Genomic DNA, 20,934 nt, shown 5'->3' with positions numbered 1-20,934 from the left:
TAACCACACAGGTGCTCTCAGCGTCTGCTCCGTGTCTGGGTGAGTGATGGAGAAGCAGTACTCCTGGCTTTCCTCCACCTCAGATCTCTTATTTAGACGGCTTTCACACTTGGTGGTGGTGAACGCCTTGCATGCGCACCCAGTAGAGCTGTTAGCAGGGAGGCCGCAGTGTGTGTGCATGGTTAAGGGGGTGTGCGCGTGTTTGTCAGACTGAAACAGTGAGTCAGGGCAGGGGTGGGACACACTGACACACTCTTTACTGAATCTGTGTAAAGCCCCAGCAGAATTGCAACTGACCTGTTCCTCTGACGTCGTTTAACCACGTACACAAACAGTCACTGGCTCCTTTTACAGGCCTCAAAGTCTTGACCACAATACACCCACAACCTGAGAAAACAGAGGTGTAGTGCTGTTTCGTCAAACAGACCCCTCTGACTAACGTTGTATCAAATGTTTACTTTATACTAGGCTACTTGGATGCTCGTGCGCTGTAGCTTCCTGTTACAACAGCAGAATGTTCTTCCTGACTTCTGAGCATTGATATCCTCCTCTTCCTCTCTTTAGCTGATTAGTAGGTCGTACTCAGGAGCATAGCATACAGGGTTCATACACCTGCCACCGGAAGGACCATACTGCCTGATGTACTGATGGGCTGTATGCTTACAAGTGTGTTTGTTTGGAAAGCCTGTGTTTCTTGCCATAGAATCATTGCGTGGTTGAAGATGAAGTGGTGGATCTACTTGTATATAAATATTTGTTAACCAGGACCACAAAACCAGTCATAAGTCGCATGGGTATATTTGTAGCAAAAGCCAAAAATACATTGTACAGGTCAAAATGATCGATTTTTTTTTTTTTTTTTCCTTTAAGCCATCATATAAAAAAAAAATAATAATAAAAATATATATATATATATATATATATATATTGTAATTTCTTTTAATTCATTGCTAAAGACTTAATTTGGACAACTTTTAAAGACAATTTCCAGTATTTTTATTTTTATTTATTTATTGCACCCTCAAATTCCAGATTTTCAAATAGTTGTATCTCGGCCTTTCAGATGACTGGTTTTGTGATCCAGGGTCTCTCTCACACACACACACACACACACAAATTTTTATAGAATTTTTATATTTATTTAAAAAAATCTTTGTGTGTGTGAGATATATATATATATAATTTAAATGTTGGATTTATTTATAAAACAATTACATTATATACATTTCAGATTTCTTTATCTAGTTTAGTAGATTTTATTTATAGTAATAGATAAATATAAATAATAGATAAATAATATAGTAATTTATAGTAATCTATTATGAATGTAATTTTTCAGTTTTATTTATTTTTAATTATTTAAATATTTAATGACATTAAAAAAAAAAAAAAAAAATATATATATATATATATATATATATATATATATATATATATATATATATATATATATATATATATATATATATATATATATATATATAAACCACAATTTGTTTATTGGATATTGGCAAATTTGATAATGTTTTTAATATTCAAATCTATTTTGCAAAAGTCCCTGGATTTCATCAGGGCTTGGTGGTGTGACCATGCGAGTTTTGGGCTGCTGTTTTCTTCAGGCCTTTTGGTCACAGGGCAGGTGTTGTTGTTTTTTCCATTTCAAGCCGCACCTCACCATGAATGGACAAAATAAATGAGCGAAAAGGCAAATTGCTCAATTATTCACAAATGCTTTGGGGTGTGGACAAGCCTTTTCATCAAAAATGTTCTTTTTTGAATGCAGGTGTGATGGTGGTTTGTGGCGTTCAGAATCATCTTGACAAGGTCTTTGCGTGTTCACTCAGCCCAGACTCTGTGAGCTGTCTTTGTGAAGAGCCTCGTCATGATGAGCCCCATGATTGCAGCTAGTCATCAGCAGGGGAGCTTCTTTATGCGAGTGTGTTTGTTGCTTTGCATGAGTAGGGCTCGTCACATTCCTTAGAGTAAGATACGGATGAACCTTGCTCGTTTTCAAGTCCCTCAAATTGATTTGAGAGGCCACCCACTCATCTGTAGGAAGTATCGCATTATGCGAGGATTCGAAAGCCCTGGAAACACCGACAGTCAAAACACTGCCTTTAGAGTAACATCTCTGCTACGATCCAAGCAGAAGCTCTTTTACTGCCGCACGGCAAGCATCGCTCTCTGATAACGGAGCAGGGGGGACGCTGTTGGCCAGCAGAAAGCTGTCTGTATGCAAGTCTCCATCGAGTGGCTCTGTCACCGTTCATCAGCCAAACCATCAGTCAGTGAACCTGTTTTTCCCTCTACACCAGCGAGGGAGAGAAAGACACTGCTGTGTGCAGAGTGAGTCACGTTGCAGCGGAGAGCGAGCGAGCGAGAGAGAGACGCACACGCACGGAGCAGCTGAGCATTGAAGTCAGACAAGTTTATCAAGCGGAGGCCCTTGAACGAACCAGCTAGCTCTGCTTTTGTAAAGGACAGTCAGAGGCGTAACAAAGTCATTAAAGGAGAATCAATACAATGTGATGCAATTTGCATTCGGTGCTGCTTGATTCAAGCAAGCGCAAACGGGGGAAATGGGTTTTAGAGCGGCGAGGCCTGGGCTCTTATAGACCGTTCACTGATGCCCATGAAGAAATCTGATATCGGCCAAATGAATGTGCTCCATTGTGCACTTCCACTCAACCTTTTCTTGTCTCCAAGAATGACGATGCAAATTGATTGCTTTGCTAATAACCTATAAACACCAGTGCATTTTGGCTGCGTTCTTTTGTTTTTCATGTTTTAATAAAAATACAATGTAGGAAAGACTTTATTGATATGCTGAATTGTCTTTCCTAGTCATTTTCCTTTGGGAATGTCTTGTTAGAGAGCAAGTCTTTCCACCAAGAATATCTTTACAAGAGTTGTGATTGGCACTGGAGAATCCCGGTATGCTCCAAGCGGAGGGAAGACGAAGCAGACGCATGTGTGATAGTTTTATGGTGATGATGTAAGCCTCATGGCGACAGGCTTTTCCTCCTATCTTTGGAGCCAAAGAAATGGTGTTTTCAGGGGGAGATTGCTGAGGAACAGTACAGATTTTGAGCTAGAGAGACCCTCTAAATCTGCTGAGTGAAGATAGTCACGGCCTGTTCTGTTTTACCGCTACGTACTTGCTCTAGCCTGGCGCCTTACCGCTCCAGACACAAACAAACCGCTCGCAGATGTGTCTTGTGTTTGTAGCATTTAAAAGGATAGTTCACTCAAAAATGAAAATTCAGCCCACCATTTACTCAACCTCATGTCATTCCAAACCTGTATGAGTGACTTTCTTCTGTGGAACACAAATATGACATTTTGACCAAATGTGTCAGTTTTTTTCCATCTATACGATAGAAGTCAGTAATGTTTTGGTCCCCGTTGTCTTTCATAATTTGGACAAAAACAGTTGAAACAGTCTTCAAAACATTTTCTTTTCAAAATGTATTTAATTCTATACATGGCGCGTTTGTGTAACGCACGCGATTAATTTTTTCAGTTTAACGTGTTAAATATTTAACGCAGCATCCGTATTTTCCATCATATTTGATTAGCGTTACATTATATGATCATGCTCTTATTCAAGCAAATTCTTTTAAATCATTCAAGCACCACAAGACACACGAGATCTTCATCATGTTCGGCAGCGGTAGCTCTTAAAGTCACAGCAGCCTAATAAACCAGTTGCTGTGATGTCTGTCATTAATGTTAATCAGAGAACAGGTAACAGAGAAAATTGAAGCTTTAATAAGGATTCATCTATATTTAATTTATAATTTATGCATTGAAGACTGTAAAGTGTTTGATAACTTTATTCAGTTTCTGTGATGGCCACAGGTAAATATGACATTTATCATTGTAATGGGTTTATGTGAAAATTGTTTTAAGTTCACTTAAATTAAGTTATTTTTTTTAAAGCCTAAATATTAAAATTGATAGCTTTCAGTTATACTGTAATGTTGAATGTCTATAATTAATGTTAAAAAAAATCAGTTTCATAGAGACATCAGTACCAGTGTTAGTATCAGTGATACTGACCTTCATTCGTAAAAAGATGCCATTAAACAAATATTTAAATATACCGTCTTTTAGTTGTTTCTACATTACATTTTGAGAATAACTGTGAAATTATTACAATATAAAAATACTAAGTACTCGATGCAAAAAATGTTAATTAATTTTAATACATTTTTTAAACTGACACTAATAAAAAATTAAAAATAAAATGTTTTTTATATATATATATATATATATATAATATATATATAATATATATATATATATATATATATATATATATATATATATATATATATATATATAACATACTTTATTGTTAAAGAAATATTTGAATGTTATTAAAAAAAAAGTTTTATAAAAGAATGTTATATAAAATATATAGAGAGTGGATCTGTCCAAAAGTTTTGGGTGAAATATCCCTTTATGCTAGTTCTTTGTAGCATTATTAGGCTGCAACTCACCTGTCTTTGACTTCTAAGCAAACTCTTGAACTTCTTGAACTTTAAACTGACTCAGAATAATTGTGTTCAAAAACCTTCCGAATCTCTCGCATCTGGCTTTGCTCTCATAGGTGTACACCAGGACGAGGCCGTGTGCAAAAACCGGTTGTTCTTCACTTTCTGTTTGCAACTAATGAATTTATTCAAAGGGAGGTGGCGGACTGGCTTGTACACACTCTTTAAGTACTGTATGTGTTGGAGAAATACAAACAGCACCAAACATGGGCCTGGACACTGAACAAATAAAGCTGACCTACAAGGTGGCATTCGCTATGCACACAAACAGCAGCGCGGCCGGCGTCGCCTCGCAGCTATACTGAGCTTCCCACTCCTGAAAACAACTCCTCTATATCCATCTACCAACACTGGGATTCAAGTTACGTTTGCATATTTTTCCACGTCAGAGTGTTTGCTGTGCGCTGAACTAAGGTGGCAAGTCCTAAAGGTGGAGCAAGATTATTGGGAATGATGCAGGTATGAGTTTAGCTGGGAACATTATTTTTTTGTGTGTGTCTCTACAAAGAATTAAATTTCTGTTTTCATCAGTTATGCTCATTACAGTTTTGTGGATTGGTGGTGGATATTTGCAATGAATGCAATGTCAATTTATCTGTATTTAAAACTGACCCGGCACTCTGACTTCAGCTGACAAATCACAACACTTAACGGCATAAGCAGCGGCGTGTTTTTACATGTTTTTGTTGGAGTGATGCAGAAATGGCATTCTCAAATATGTATGCGTTGATGCATTTATTGCATCAATCAGGGCAATTTGTTTCCAATCTTCCTGATCTCTCAGGTAAGAGAGATGATCAGTGTTCTTCATAGCCCAGAGTCTGTAGGCGTATATGTATTGCGGCATCCCATTTTTCCCTCCGTTTACTTGCTCTCCTTGAGATGCATGTCTTTTTATATCCACAATGATCTTCATTATACTCTGTTCTTGCTTACAGTTTCAACCCAGCATTCTTTGCTGCAGCTCCGTTGCTGGTGTTGAGACACTTTTAGCCAGAGAGCGGCGAGTGTGTGCGCGTTTGTGTGTGTTTGTGTGCACATGTGTGGAGGAATGCGTTATCAGGCCCAGCCTTCCTGTGGTTCCTAATCCTCTGTCCCCTTCCCCAGCCCCCAACCTCTTTTTCTCTCTCTCTCTCTCTCTCTCTCTCTCTCTCTCTCTCTCTCTCTCTCTCTCTCTCTCTCTCTCTCTCTCCCTGTCTGTTTGGCAGCAGCTTCGGCTTCAGCTACGTGGGGGAGGGTAGGCCTAACCATGTGACCCAAGGCGCTCCCCCATTTGGCAGGCAGACGAATTGTGGATTTTTGGACAGGCGGGTCTTTAGCTACCACTGTTCTTACTGATGCACTGGGATTGTCCTTGGCTTGAAGTCACTGGCTTTCGGGTTTTGCAGATATGTCAACAAATGTTATATTAAATAGAAAAATGTGGAAAGAGGGTGTTCTGTTGAGGTTGAAGCTTTGTTTTTCAACAATTTTTTTTATTATTTTGTATTTTGCATAGATTTCTGTCATAGCTCTTGGATGTGTTTGTATACATTTAGCTGGAGTGAGTAATTTCTGGTAAGACCTTTTTGTGTATTCATTTATTTTCATTTTATAGTTTTATTTTCACTTTTGTTCTTTTCAGTTTAGTTTTTAGTTTTCACTCTGTAATTGTTAGATTTAATTTAGTTTTTACTTAAAGGGTTAGTTCACCCAAAAATGAAAATGATGTCATTAATGACTCACCCTCATGTCGTTCCAAACCTGTAAGACCTCTGCTCATCTTCAGAACACAATTTAAAATATTTTAGATTTAGTCCGAGAGCTTTCTGTCCCTCCATTGAAAGTGTTTGTACGGTATACTGTCCATGTCCAGAAAGGTAATAAAAACATCATCAACGTAGTCCATGTGACATCAGTGGGTTAGTTGGAATTTGTCGAAGAATTGAAATACATTTTATTCAGCATTGTCTTCTCTTCCGGAATCCTTTCCATTTGAATTGATTCCATTGAATTGATTCCATTGAATTAATCTGTCGGTGTTGGTGTTGGTAATGTTACGTTTTCGATGCTTCAAAAACTTCTAACTGACCCTTTGATGTCACATGGACTACGTTGATGATGTTTTTATTACCTTTCTGGACATGGACAGTCTACCGTACATACATTTTCAATGGAGGGACAGAAAGCTCTCGGACTGAATGAATGAAGATGAATGAAGGTCTTACGGGTTTGGAACGACATGAGGGTGAGTCATTAATGACATCATTTTCATTTTTGGGTGAACTAACCCTTTTTAACATATTTTTTTCAGAATTTTACACTTTTTATTATTTTTATTTTTTTTAAGTAAAAATAAATAAAACCATAATATAATAAGTAACAAATGTATAATAATAGTAATAATAGTAATAATTATTATTACTAAAATAAATTTTTGCCCATTTATATATTGTTTTAGTTAGTTTCATATTTTTTATTGTTGTTGTTGTTTAGTTTGTTTTTCACAGTTTAAATTTTTGTTTTAGTTTTGTTTTCATTTAGTTTTTTAGTTTTTTTTTTTAAGGCTAATAACACTGGTTTCTGTGACACTACTGGAAAATAATGCTCCTAAAAACTTGCCTTCCATTGTTTGGATAAACAGGTGCAAACTCCCAGTGCAAACTCAACACACCTTTGTGCCACAGGTGTTAATTCCAGTTGGTGCTGCTAGTGACGCAGAAAATACACTTTGTATAGGGAGCTATGAAATCATGAAAATTATACAATTCAACAACAAAAAAAAGTTTTCTGTTTTAAGTTGTGGATTCCATTCCATTTAATTCATTTTTAATAATCAAAAAGCATGTCTAATTAATTGAATTCATAAAAACAATTCAAAATCAAATAAAGAAAAAAACAACACATTCATTTCTATGATTTATTTATTTATTTATTTATTTATTTATTTATTTATTTATTTATTTATTTATTTATTAGAAACAATACATTCTGTATTGTGTAATTTATTTTTTCTGGCAATCAAATGAAAGCATAAACTATTAATTTAATTGATCTTTTAATATGAAATTAAACTTTTTGTCAGACAAAGTTCTGCACAACTGATGTTAAAATTAAAATATGAGAAAAAATGGATTATTCATTAAAAAACGTCTTTCTTTTTTTAATTATTATTATTATTAGTGTTAGTATTATTATTTCACTGAGACGTAGCTAAATTCTACTGTACAACAGTATTATATTTCTGTCACTATTTCTTCAAGTTAAAACAAACTTTTATTTTGACGGGTTGCCGTGAAGACCTTTTGAGTTTCTCTGTTTACGATATGACGATTTTTGGTAAAAAATGGTAAAATGCTGATGAAGTAACTCTCAGAGCAGCTCTGAAGATGAAGTTGATGCATTCATATCCTCATATAGTGAGGAAGCAGAGGCTGAAAACACCACGAGCGTCACATGCGCTTCAGTGTGTGTGTGTGTGTGTGGTAAATGAAACCACGTGTCTGCGCCATTCATTCACACAGAACATGCAGGATTCAAATTTAAATATCTTTTTGTCGTTTAATATTCACAGACAATAGTCTATATCATGATTTGATTCAAGTTTACTGACCTTTTACTGACTTATTTATTCATCAAAAATTACATGAAATTTTGTTTTTATGACTGGATTCAGCGATTCCGTACGTGTTTTCTGCATCACGGCCCTATTCGTAGCTTTAAAAAGTGACGGAAAATGTGAATTCAGGTGTGCTATAATGATGCTTTTTATCCCAGTCTCGATCGTTCCTCGAACTCTCCTAACCTGTGCTGTTTCAGGTTCTGTCCTCTGAAAGCACAGTCCCTGTAGAGAGCTGAATCTGCACTTCATTTCAAGAGCGCTGACACGCAGGCATTTCTCCGGCCTATCAGAAATCAAAGGCCTGCATGCTTTTGTGTGCTACTTGGCAAAAAAGCAGAGGCGTTTCGTACCCCGAATGATCACACCCCTGCGGTGCCGTCTTGTCCTACTGTCCCAGACTGAACGGTCCTGTCGGATGGGTGCAGGAAGAGACATAAGAGTGCTTGGTGTGGCGCAAGGGAAGTAGGGTAGAGAAAGTTACAAGCGAGGGAAATGGTACAAGAAGGAAAGGATGGTCCGTGTGTTGGAGGAATTGGAGAAAGGGAGGGAAGCCCAGCAGGAGCAGGTCACTGCAGGCCAGGGGTGGAACTAGAGGAAAAGAGAGGAGGGGGTTAGATGGAGCCCAGCAGTAAAGAACAGTGTGTTCTGTTCATTCCAGGGCAAGAACTGTTTGTGCTGTTATCCGTCACACAGTGAAGGGAAAGCAATAAGCAAAGATGCTGAGCCGTGTTATTTCACAGCACAAAATAAGATCTGCTGCTTCAAAAGAGTATGTGTGTCCTTTGCTGAAGGTTTGAACAAACCTTGGCTTGTGGCTGTGCTTGCCACGTGTGTGGTGTTAGGATGTTTACTTTGGTGTCCGGGTGTGTTTTAAAAGACCTCATGTTTGAAATTGGATTTTTCTGGCTTGAGGCCAAAAACACTCATATAAACGCAAGTGTTTCTCTACTAGGAAAATGAACTAAAATGGTTGATGACTCATCTTGCACTTAGGGTCGTGTGCAAATTTTTGTCCAATCAGATTCTCTCTAGAATGAGAATGTAACATTGTAATGGCTAGTAGTAAGTTATGATTTGTTTTGTTGCAATAGGAAATATGTCAACACAGGAAAGAAAGCCATCATGGGGTCCTTAACTGTGTGTGTTCCTCACATGCACCATATCGTGTTTCTAGATCAGATGGATTAGGTTGTCCAATGTTTCAATAGATGCTCCTTCATTGAAGGATTGTTGCAATATGAGAGATTAATGATTACAGGGGTGGGCTGAGCAGCACTGGGCTAATTAAGCACCATTAATGCTCATCACTCGGCTGTTAATTAATCTGGAGAGCTGTAAGGTAATGCATTTCATAGAGACAACCTCCAGAAATCAGTAGTAAAAAGCATTTTGGCTTAATACAGAGAACTGGTACTTATTAGTGGTCTTTGCTATCATATCGAGAGACTTGTGTTTGGCTATTTTGATTCTTGGTCCAATCCAGAATGACCTAGCAACTGCATAGCAACACCCTAGCATTCTGGCATTGAATTTTGCTAGGGCAAACACCATTAAATATATCTTGTAGCTGACAATCGATGTTATATAAATATTTTTTTTAAATGAGTAATCTGTTGAATATTTCTTGAATTAATTGGATTTTAAAATGCCATTTTTAGCATGTTATTGAGATTGAAATGTAATGCTAATCTGCATGCTAATTTTAGTCATTGTTTTCTTAGTATAAATATTCTGTGTGTGTGTATATAATATATAATATGTGTGTGTATGTATTAAATGTTTACATGTTTAAATAATTATACATATTTTGAATTAAATGAATTTTATTATATATATAAAAATAAAAAAATATAATTCTTACTTAAAAAAAATTAAAATATGAAAAAGAAATATATAAAAGTATGTATTAAATTTATTATTTTTATTTATATATATATATATATATATATATATATATGTGTGTGTGTATATGTATGTATTAAATGTTTACATTTAGAAATTATTATACATTGTATGAATTTTTATTATATATAAAAATGAAAAATATATAATTTTTTCTTATTGTATAATGACAGTGTCTCCATGATTCTCCATTAATCAATAGTTAATGTTTTAAATCAGCCTAATCAAACCAAAAATGACAACCAAAAAAATCTCCAGTAGATTTTTTTTTTTGTTTGTTTTGTACCTATATAAACTTACAACCAGATTACTTAATATATTCTGTGTATTTTAAGTTGGATTTTGTTTGTGGTGGGGGTGGTGGATGGTGGGGGTGGATGTCTTTTTTTGTTCGTAATCACCTACATATTATGCATCCCTAGTTGTAAGATGCCTATATGCACCTAGTTGCCTATATGCACCAAACACAAATAGGCAAATCCCTCAGTATAACATCACAAAGAGGCTGAAATCAGACGCAGGTTTAATAAACGGCTCTTTATACGGACGAGGCTGGTGTAATTGCTAATGAAAACGGCCACACGAGCATGTAAATATTGCTAAGCCTGCTTCAGTCAAGTGGTTATCAAAACACGACAATGGAGGATCTCATTTTGTCACTGCCGCCCACCTCCCTTTCTCATCCTCCGCTCGATCCTCTCATTATCCCTGTAGGTGAAGCTCTCTCTGATCAACTCTGTCACTCCTCTGAGTGACTCTTCTTCCAGCCCCCCTCGACTCAACAGCGCTCATCCACCTTTATTTTCCAGCTGTGGGGTGTCTGACCTAAATCTTTAAGGAAGGAGAAGAAAATGGAAGCAGAGAGGGATGTTGAGGGGAGTGTTGGAAGTGTGCCACCACTGATGTTGGTGGCAAAATTACTGATTTTAATTATTATTATTTATTTTTATTTATGCCATATAATGATTCTCCACTAATAATTAATGACATTTTTTGTTAATGTTGGTGTCTGACCTAAAGAGGGGTGTTGAGGGGAGAGTGTTAGGGGTGTGGGGCGGCTGACAGCCACTGATGTTGGCGGCAAATTAGCATGTGTGCTAATCAAGCTTCACCCCCGAGAGTGGAGACAGACGGGGAGGCGGTGGGGTGGGGCGGAGGGGGTCTTGTCATTATTAACGTTGTTCAATCTAAATGGACACGCACAAAGAAGCACCCTCTTTGCTCGGAACAAGCTCCCTGATCGCTTAAATAATTGAGCGGGGTTGAAGGCGTTATCTTTGCAGAGGGCTCGGATCTCAAAGTGGCGGCGGCCATGAGAACCTCAGCATTTTCCACATCTTTTCTTTTTTGAAATCAAAGCGCTATAAATAGCCTTCTCCCTCCTTCCCTCCCTCCCCGGCTTCTCCCGTCGACGCAGAGCGTGAGGATCCTGCAGTAAGACGTAGCGTTCAGGTCATCCACGAACGTACGGGTTGCGACCCGTTGCTCTGTTTTAAAGCTCACGCTTTGCACCGGCTTTTGTCTCAGGCGATGCAGTCTCGAGAATTCTCACACTGGCTGCGGTGCAGCAGCCCGAGAGATGCCACATGCTGTCAAATCTTGCTCCTTTGTGTGCGGCGCTGGCTGCTTTTTAAACTGTGATTGGTGGAAATGCTCCAACTCGAGGAAACGGTTGCAAAACCCACCCTATCAAAGCACGGAGAAAGATGTGCTGGTGCAGTCAGTTGTCGATTAACCCCTCGTGCCTCTGGGCAGAACCGCAGCCATCTGAGAACCCTCCGAATGAAATCGGTTAAAGCCACTACAGCGGCTTACGCGTCTGCCTCAGTGAGTCAAAGCGGAACAGAGCCTTTGTTTTGATTGAGTCCTGTCACTCTAACGTGTCTGTCTTTCTTTCTTTCTTTCGCAGACTGCCTGCTAGGTTGAGGAAATTCGGGGTGCCCCATAGACCCCTAGGTTCCTCCGATGAACCCCATCAACTCCATGAAACCTGCCCTGCCTCCAACGCCACACAGGTCAGTAGCTCCTGCACGTCAAATGCGAGTCAAAATGTGACTCGCGCCCACTGTTTCCTCTCTAACGACATTGTGAACTTTCAAACCCCCATTCAAACTGACACCTGCTTCCCTTAGCGCTGCATCTAACAGTGTAAACCCTACCGCTGATATTTTGATTGTTGATTTTGCATATTTTAACTACTGTTTGGTAATAGCTTCAGGGAAGCAATGTGTTTTAATTGTATTGCAGTCTTATCTGGATGAGATTAACCTTGGCGTGCAGTTCCGTTTATGAGTTAGGTTGTTGTTTTTTTGCACACTTTTAAAATGAAAGGTTCTCAGGTTCACTCTTCATATCAAGAACCTCATTTGGCTGTACAAGGGTCCTCAAGTTTTTGATGTTACACTTTAAGTTAGAGTCCTGCACGGGTCCATTTTTGGAGACCCGCCCGTACCCACAAAGTTCAACACCAGATCCGACCCGTCACCCGTGATAATATCAAAATTAAATCCACACCGGCCCAGACCTGTTAACATTTGTCCCGTTACACGATCCGTGCCCGCGATAAAATACACATGCTAAAATCATTCCAATTAAAGTGCTTTATTTTTTATCTCGCACTTCTCTCAACATCACAACAGCATCATGAATGGGCTAATGAAACGGGCGATTTGTTTTGCACCATTCAAACTTTATGGCATGTTTTGCAAACCACAACGCCGCTTATGATGTTATTTTCCTGATCTCGTATTACACCACACTTTCTCCACACATCCGATTTTGCCTTTAAAGACTCGTTGTCAACAATTTTATACTTTATATTTTTTACTCCACTCGCCAACTTTAATTTTACTTCATCCATAGCTACTCCTGCAACGCTCGCTCCAACTAGGCTACGAGAAGCATCAACAAAAGTCGCACTGTCGCAGTGGTGGTGACGTGATGGGTCAAATGTCATATCGTTGTTGCGTATGTGTTATGGTAATTTAGACATACAAATATTGCGCATATTTTTCATCCTCGCTACTACCCGCCCACAAGGAGTTAATTATCCGCCCGCATCCCCGCCCGTGAATTTTAGGAATGTCACAATCCACCCGTTTTAGCCACTTTTATGCCGACCCGTTGCAGGACTCTGCTTTAAGTTCTTCTAGCTAAGTACCAGTACATGGATGGTTATCTAAAGAACCTGAGATTTAAAAGTTCTTTGTGGAACTTTTTTTTTTTTAGTTCTTTTTTTAATCATCTTTAAAGGGATATTACACCCTAAATTGACTAATCTGGTTCTTTTTTGAATCATTATTTTTTTTTAAGTAATATTACACCCTAACTTGACTAATCTGGCATTTACTCACCGTCATGTTGTTTCAAACACGTATGAATGTTTTTCTTCTGTGGAACACAACAGGAAGTTTAGCAGAATTATGTCATCCATAAAATTAAAGTGAATGCTGAACATAAATAGTTTAATTATGTAAATATTTTATATATACAGTCAAACCAAAATGTATTCAGACACCTTGAACATTTCATTCATTAATACAGTTTATTCACTATAGTTAAAAAAATGGTTATGACAAGATCTTAGAGTTAAACTGTGTCAGAAAAAATGAATCTTAATTATGTCAGATAACACTTAAGCAAAACATGGTCAGGTCTGAAAGTCAGTGTCTGAATAATTTTGGTTCCAAATGTATCAATTTTACTGGTAGTCTAGTGTATGAAGAATATTTGGGTATAATATGTCACAGTTTACTTTATTTTGCTATCCTCTCTTACATAAATGAACTATAGTGTCCTGCGCCCAAGTTGTCTTAACAATATTCACCTGTGCTCAAAAATGTCTTAATATTCACACACACATGCATATATATGTTTTTTTTTGTGCATTCCAAGTAATATCAATCAAACTGCAGTTGAGTTGTTGCAGTTGAGTAAAGTTCATTGAAAGTATGTTTTATATATATTAAAAGTTTTTTTTTTTTTTAGCAAAAGCAGATAACTCCAACAGTCGTTTTTTGATAAAAGCAGATAACTCCACATTTCATGTTTCAGAGTTTAATCTTAATCTTTGTAATCTCCTCAATGTGCTGCAAGGTTCCGTGAAAAAGTTTTTATTTTCCTTTAATGCCCCGAAGAAGATATCACAGGTTCATCAAGTTCGTCAAAATTATCCATCCTCGATCACTTTTAGTCAGCTTTGACGAAACTCCTCTCAGCTAGCACGTCTTTTCGAAGTGACAAGCAGCCTTGTCACCTGACCTGAATACCGCGTACTGATTCGCTAAAACGGACTTATCAGGTTGTGTTCAAAAACAACAAGGATGCTTGTCGATTTCTGCTGTAAAACGTGAACTCACGATGCCTTGACAGTGGACAGTACCGGCTTTGTTCGAAACGGGTTTAGGGTTCAGAATGTGCTATATGTGGAGAATAACGGCGGCAGTCAGTTCATTATACGTAAATGTATGTATGGATTTGTGTGTGTATGTATGTTTGTGTGCGCGCCTAATGTCTATTGTGTTCCACTGATGAAAGGAAGTCGTACAGGTTTTGAATGACATGGGGGTGAGTAAATGATGACAGAATTTGCATTTTTGGGTGAACAACCCTTTTAAGTGTGCTTAATTCTCCAAACCAGCAAAGAGAAATTTACAACCCAATTGCTTAATGTGCTCTGGGTATTTTAAAGTAGATTTTAAGCTTTCATAGTAATTTGGTCCTTTAAATATTTAGTAAATGGTGCACTGCAGGCTCCCGTAGGTAGGTGTTTTTGGCACATTTTCATAAGTTTTACTGATATTTGAGCACATAAAGAGAATTATGTTACTTATGTTAGAGGCGATAATGAAGCAAACAATCTGAACATGTAGAAAAAGTCTAAGTTGTCTTTTCGCTCTCACTGCAGTACACTGAAGATAAATTGCCCACACTGGCACATGCATTGGGCCCCAAACTGAATCCGCACGCCCACATCTTCTCCTATTATTTGCTGAGCTCTCAATCATCTTGAGTGTCGTTTTTTTTCATTTTGATTGGCTGCTTCGTCTTTCAGCTGCTGATTGGCTTCTAGAGGGTTTGGCTTTGAAACCACAGTTTCCTGTTTCATAGAGAAGGGTATCTGGTGGTTTTCCTGCAGAGGAACTTTAAGAGAAACCTCTGCCTCTTATGGAATGTCTCTAAGCTGCCGATAGTTCAGTTTGTTTACTTGCCACAGCAATGCAATGACCAGCCTCAACGAGACACTCGCTTTGAGCCTTTGTTGGAACCTCAATATCCTGTGGGCCGCAGGCCAGCGGATACTTTGCCGCAGGTCGAAGTGGAAATGTGTCAAGAAGGGGATCTCGTCTTTCTTCGAGGGCTTTAAAGAGAGGAGTCTTTCATGTGGCAGTGGGGTTGAGGTGTCTCGGGTCAGTCCGGGTGAGAAGCTGTTCAGAGCCAGTTATCACTCGATAAACCCTTGCTGGTTTAATTTTCTTGATACTCTTGAGTTCTTGCCGCTTGGATAAGTCTTACCTGAAATGCTCCCTTTCGTTGTCCAAGGTTTTTGCCACTCTTGCCAGTGACTAGAGATAATTTACTGGCCACTGTATTTAACTGTACTTAGATTTTTTTTCCCCATTGAACTATATATATATTATACACACAAACATATATGTGTTTCATATATATAAATATACATATATATGCCTTTACATACATACTACTTTTACAATATATTGCAGTGCATCACAATATTGCAAGAGAATCACTGCTGAAACTTACAAAATTGCAAGAGAGACATTTTAGAGCTTATTTAGTGGATTCACGTTTTTGTCAATTAGACTAAGAAATCTTAGAATGTGCTATTATTGATACTTAGTTTTGATACAATATAATGTAAAGAAAAATGTATATTAGCTATGTATGACTAGAAGCAAAGGCCTAATATTGTCATTGTTCAGTGCATCATATACTAGTGAGTATATTGTCTTTTTTATGCTCACGTCTTTTTAAGATTTTTTTTTTTTAATTAAGTTTTGAAGTCTCTTATGTTTACCAAGGCTGCATTTATTTGATCAAAAATACAATAAAACAATAATATTGTGAAATATTATTACATTTTAAAATAACTTTTTCTATTTTAATATCGGTTAAAACTTTATTTATTCCTGTGACAGCAAATCTAATTTTTTTTAGCATCATTACTCCAGTCTTCAGTGTCACATGATCCTTCTGAAATTATTCTAATATGCTGATTTGCTCCTTAAGTAACATTTCTTATTATTATCATCAATGTTGAAAACAGTTGTGCTGCTTCATATTTTTGTGGAAACTGACATTTTTTTCAGTATTCTTTGATGCATAGAAAAATCAGAAAACAGCATTTATTTGATTTATAAATCTTTTGTAACATTATAAATATGTTTACTGTCACTTTTAGTCAATTTGATGCATCCTTGATGAATAAAAGTATTAAAAAATGTACTGACCCCAAACTTTTGAATGGTAGTGTGTATGTTCTGCTTTGGTTTTGAATTTAAACAACAAATTTTGCTTCTTGGATGAGCTTATAATGAGCTTATAAATTATTATAATAAGTTGTTTTAAAGATGCATATAGTCACTGATGTTTATGTGTATTTATTGATTTATTTATTTTTAATATGAGTGTTATAGTGCCGTTTGCATGTTAACAGTTTGACTATGCAATGTTACAGGTCATAAAACAAGATACCAGCCAACTCTGCTTTACCTCATAATGGTCATTTTGGGCTCTGTTCTTTTTTTTTTTTTTTGTCCTAATTGGGCACATTTCTATCCGTCAAGACCTTTTCTCTAGTTAGTAAGCACCCTTAAAATGCATGTTTAGGTGCAAGTTCTGTTAGAGCCATACATGTGCACATTTTTGCCCTTTAATGTATGGGTAGCCACCATATTTAATTTGACAAGAAAAAAGAAGAGCCTTTGTTTGAAGGGTAGATTACACAGCCTTAACATCTTAAACCATGACTAATTTTTACATGCTTTTCAGAATGTTTTTTTAAGATGTACATAACAGTACAACTGATTGAACATTCATCCCTTACAGCCTCGTTTTAATTCAAGTCAAAGTAAATATGGCGCCGACTCTAACTGAGGTACTCGTTTCCCTGTTCTAATCAGCGTGTGATGTAGTTTGGCTAATTATGGAAAGATGGCGAGCGATTATTGAGAGCGATCTGGTTTGATCCAGTTACACAGAAAACAGTAGATATACACACACACACACACTTACTCTCTCACCCCCTCTCCCTTGGCATCGTTACTCTTTCCTGTCTCTAAGTGACTGTGGAGTCGCCATGGAAACATTGTGCCGAGTACCTCCAGAGCATGTGGCTGTGGCATGTCTGAAGTCGCTGAAAGATCCTCTCTCTCTCTCTCTCTCTCTCAAACACACACACACACACACACACACACACACACACTCTTCACACCATATGCTGATATCATACCAGGACAAAAGATGTAGATGGAATAATATGGATCTGGCTGTGGAGAACACGAGGCAGATCAGTGAAAAGTGAATTAAGAGCATTTTCTAGAGGAAGCACTCAGATGCATTAATAACCCCGGTGTCTGTGTGTTTCTCTCGCCCCACAGTGACGCCTCTTACCCATATGATCCTGTCCCCTGGCAGCAAGGCCCCAATCAGCCTGCCGGCTCCCTCTCTGTGGTAACCACAGTGTGGGGGGTAACCAATCCTTCACCCAGCCAGGTAAGAAGGAATCTCCGCCGCGATGACGTCACCGACTTGTTTACCTCAAAGCAAAGAAATCACTGCATGTCCCTGGGATGTCCTAGTCAAGTCTGCTTCTCAAACAAAAAATTCTTGTTGTTGTCAATGAATCAGCATTCAGAATCATTGAGTTGTTCTTGGTTAATTGAGAAATACTTAATAATTATATAAATATAGTAAATAATAAATTCTTATAAATAATTTTTATAGTTACATTTATATTTTTTAATAACTAAAAAAACATATTAATAAAATAAACATCTCTTTTGATCATGTCCAACTCATATACTTATACCTACTTATGTTATTGAATGCACTGCTTATATTTAAAAAGTTAATTATTTAGTCACTTGTATTTGATTTATGTATTAACTGAATTGTTAAATTATTAAATATTAAAAGATATATTTTTAAAGTAATGAATATATTTGTTGGTTGGAAACCTCACATCACCAAAAACGCTACTTTTCAGCATATATAGTCAGACACTTGCATTTGTCACTAGATTATTAACATTTTACCAAAATCAAGCTCAAATAGAGTTACAAGGTTTTTGACCACCAAATTTTGAGCATACGTTTTTTTGTCCATCATTTGAATGGCCGCATCTGAGGCAGTAAGTGCGTTTTCATCAACTTACAGGTAATTAAGTGTACTGTACCTATGTGAGCACTCAGTTTTTTCTGACATTTGGCCAAAATCTCATGTTATTAAAGACGAAGTGCTACTCAAAGGCTATTTAAGACTGTATTGGCTATGATTCGACGACAAATGCTAGACTAAAATACACTTCTCTGCTCCTTGAATACATAAAACATTATCATTTTAAGGTTTGACTGACAGTTTGAGGAGCGAATAGAGTTACGAAGTTTAGTCACAAATTCTTTTTAATACTTTGCTTTGGTTAAATATTTCCAAAACCCACAGACAGACATAAAGGGTGACCAATAGCAATGATTTATGGGGAAAAGAAATAAAAATGACAAAATATGGAGATAAAAGATTTCTACCTTACAGCAACTATTTATATCAAAAAATAGCAAACAAAACATTCAATTACGTTTATGACTGAGCTAAAAATTCCTCCTGTTTTCACCAGGTTTTTGGTGCTCCCATGGGTCCAGGCGGAAACTCAGCCGGTGGTCACATGATGCCTGGCAACAGCCCGGGAATGAACTCCCCTCAGTTTATGAGCCAGCAGGGCTACCCCGAGCCCAACAAGGGCTACATGCAGCAGGGCATGTACGGGCGGCCCAGCGGGGGATACCCAGCCGGGCCTGGATATGGGGGCAGGTGAGGAGAAGCTTGAGAGGGAAAGTAAATAGTGTCCATGCGGTCCATGAGTGTCTGTGTGATTGTGTGGCTGTATTTAGACTCTGCTCCTTGTGGGAGTTGCATGACGTCAGGCAGCCGGCGGACGTCACCACAGTGGGGGATGTGTGCGCTGTAATGTCCCACCCCTGCGCTGACTCATAGAAACACACACTCACACGGTTGCGTCCCTTAAGATCAATTTGCATCGCAATAAATCTTTTGAATCACTGACTCGGAGCAGTCAGCATCCCCCTTGGCTCACCAGACCACTCACACAACACCTTGCTGCTACGACAACATGAATAATCAGCTCCACTTACGTCACCTCTTACAAATATGCCGGCTCACATTATTGAGCATTTAATAGCATGAATGGGATGCACTTCATATCCTGTTTGCCTTTTTGTCTATCCTCTTTAGTTACCCCAATAACGGAGGGGGTTCCCTCGGGATGCCGCCCCATGGAGTCCGCCCACCCACCGACTTCACCCAAGCGGCCGCCGCAGCTGCTGTAGCTGCAGCCGCTGCCACAGCGACAGCCACCGCTACGGCAACAGTCGCCGCGATACAGGAGAAGCAAAACCAGGAGCTGAACTATGGGCCTGTAAGTGACCTGACTTGTTTGTGTTGATGTTATGTGCGGTTGACCTTTGTTGAGGTGAACTGCACTGAAGGGAAGGTCATTGGAATACATCTCGACATGCTTAAATGTTTTGGAAATAAATCGTGTCCCCTTGTTTTTTTTTTTTCTCATGCTGTTAATCTGTTTTCTGATCATTTTTTGTGGTAAATGCTTTGCACTCCACTTTAGCAGTCTTGTGTGACACACAGTAACCTCTGGTTTCATTGTACTCAAATTGCCCCCTGCTGGATGAATGCGGATAAACGAGCCCTGATTCTAAAAACATGGCTTTAATTATTGCAACAAAAAAAGCTAAAGTATTTTCCCCTCATTTTTCCAGCAGATTTCACATGCCGCCTGTCTGCCTGGGTTTAGATGGCAGACATCATGGCCACACAGGATTTTGATTGTTTACGGTGGTGACCTAGTTGCCGTTTCCCTTTCATGCCTAGGGCCCGACTGCCATAAGTCATGGCAGCAGGCACGTCTCCAGCCATTGTTACCCAATGCTGGTTCTGATGGGTGTGGATCTCTGTGTTGTTTTGCTCTGCAGATGGGTGGTGCTTCCTCTTACAACACCCAGTTCCTGTCGCACTCCGGACCCCGTGGACCGCCCGGCATGGCCCCCTCTGGAATGGTCGGCTCCAGACCCCCTTCCATGGGACCCATGTACCCACAGCAGGGCCAGAGGTTGCCCCAGCATCCAGTCTACCCTGGAGGCCAGCAGGGTCCTCCACGCCACCAGCAGGGCTTGAAACGCCCCTACAACTCCGATGTGAGTGGAGACTCGCTTTCAGATGTCACAGTGAGCTGGATGATTTATAAGACATGCTTCTGAACAGTTCCACTAGGTTCTATGATAGACAAGCCAACATTTTCCTAATGGCTTTTGTTGGGGTCAATATTACAAACTAGATGTTAAATTCAGAATTAAAATATCTTACTCACCCCCATGTCATCCAAGATGTTTGTCTTTCTTTCTTCAGTCGAAAAGAAATTAAGGTTTTTGAGGAAAACACAGTATTTTTCTCCATATAGTGGACTTTAATTGTTACCAATGGTTTGAAGGTCCAGTTTAGTGCAGCTTCATAGGGCTCTACACAATCCCAGACGAGGAATAAAGGTCTTATCCAGCAAAACAATCTGTTATTTTCTAAACAAAATAAAAATCTATATATTTT

At 38.3% G+C, this 20,934-nt stretch overlaps 1 protein-coding gene across 5 annotated transcripts in view; it reads left to right on the top strand.

The window, feature by feature from the left end:
• Window positions 1–20,934, top strand: part of zmiz2 (zinc finger, MIZ-type containing 2) — a 52,462-nt gene that overhangs the window by 18,763 nt on the left and 12,765 nt on the right. For 4 of the 5 annotated variants that reach the window (XM_067397425.1, XM_067397427.1, XM_067397428.1 and 1 more), the window contains exons 2-6: window positions 11,972–12,077; window positions 17,682–17,796; window positions 18,917–19,110; window positions 19,552–19,735; window positions 20,307–20,528. In XM_067397425.1, coding sequence (XP_067253526.1) covers window positions 12,028–12,077; window positions 17,682–17,796; window positions 18,917–19,110; window positions 19,552–19,735; window positions 20,307–20,528 — 765 coding nt within the window. In that variant the 5' untranslated portion in view covers window positions 11,972–12,027. Of the gene's footprint in view, window positions 1–5,884; window positions 6,117–11,971; window positions 12,078–17,681; window positions 17,797–18,916; window positions 19,111–19,551; window positions 19,736–20,306; window positions 20,529–20,934 lie in introns of those variants that run through there. The other variant, XM_067397426.1, reaches the window with a different exon arrangement.

This window comes from Chanodichthys erythropterus, chromosome 10 (assembly GCF_024489055.1).
Source record: "Chanodichthys erythropterus isolate Z2021 chromosome 10, ASM2448905v1, whole genome shotgun sequence".
In the NCBI taxonomy this organism is placed as follows: domain Eukaryota; kingdom Metazoa; phylum Chordata; class Actinopteri; order Cypriniformes; family Xenocyprididae; genus Chanodichthys; species Chanodichthys erythropterus.
This window is presented reverse-complemented; position numbering and strand designations above follow the sequence as displayed.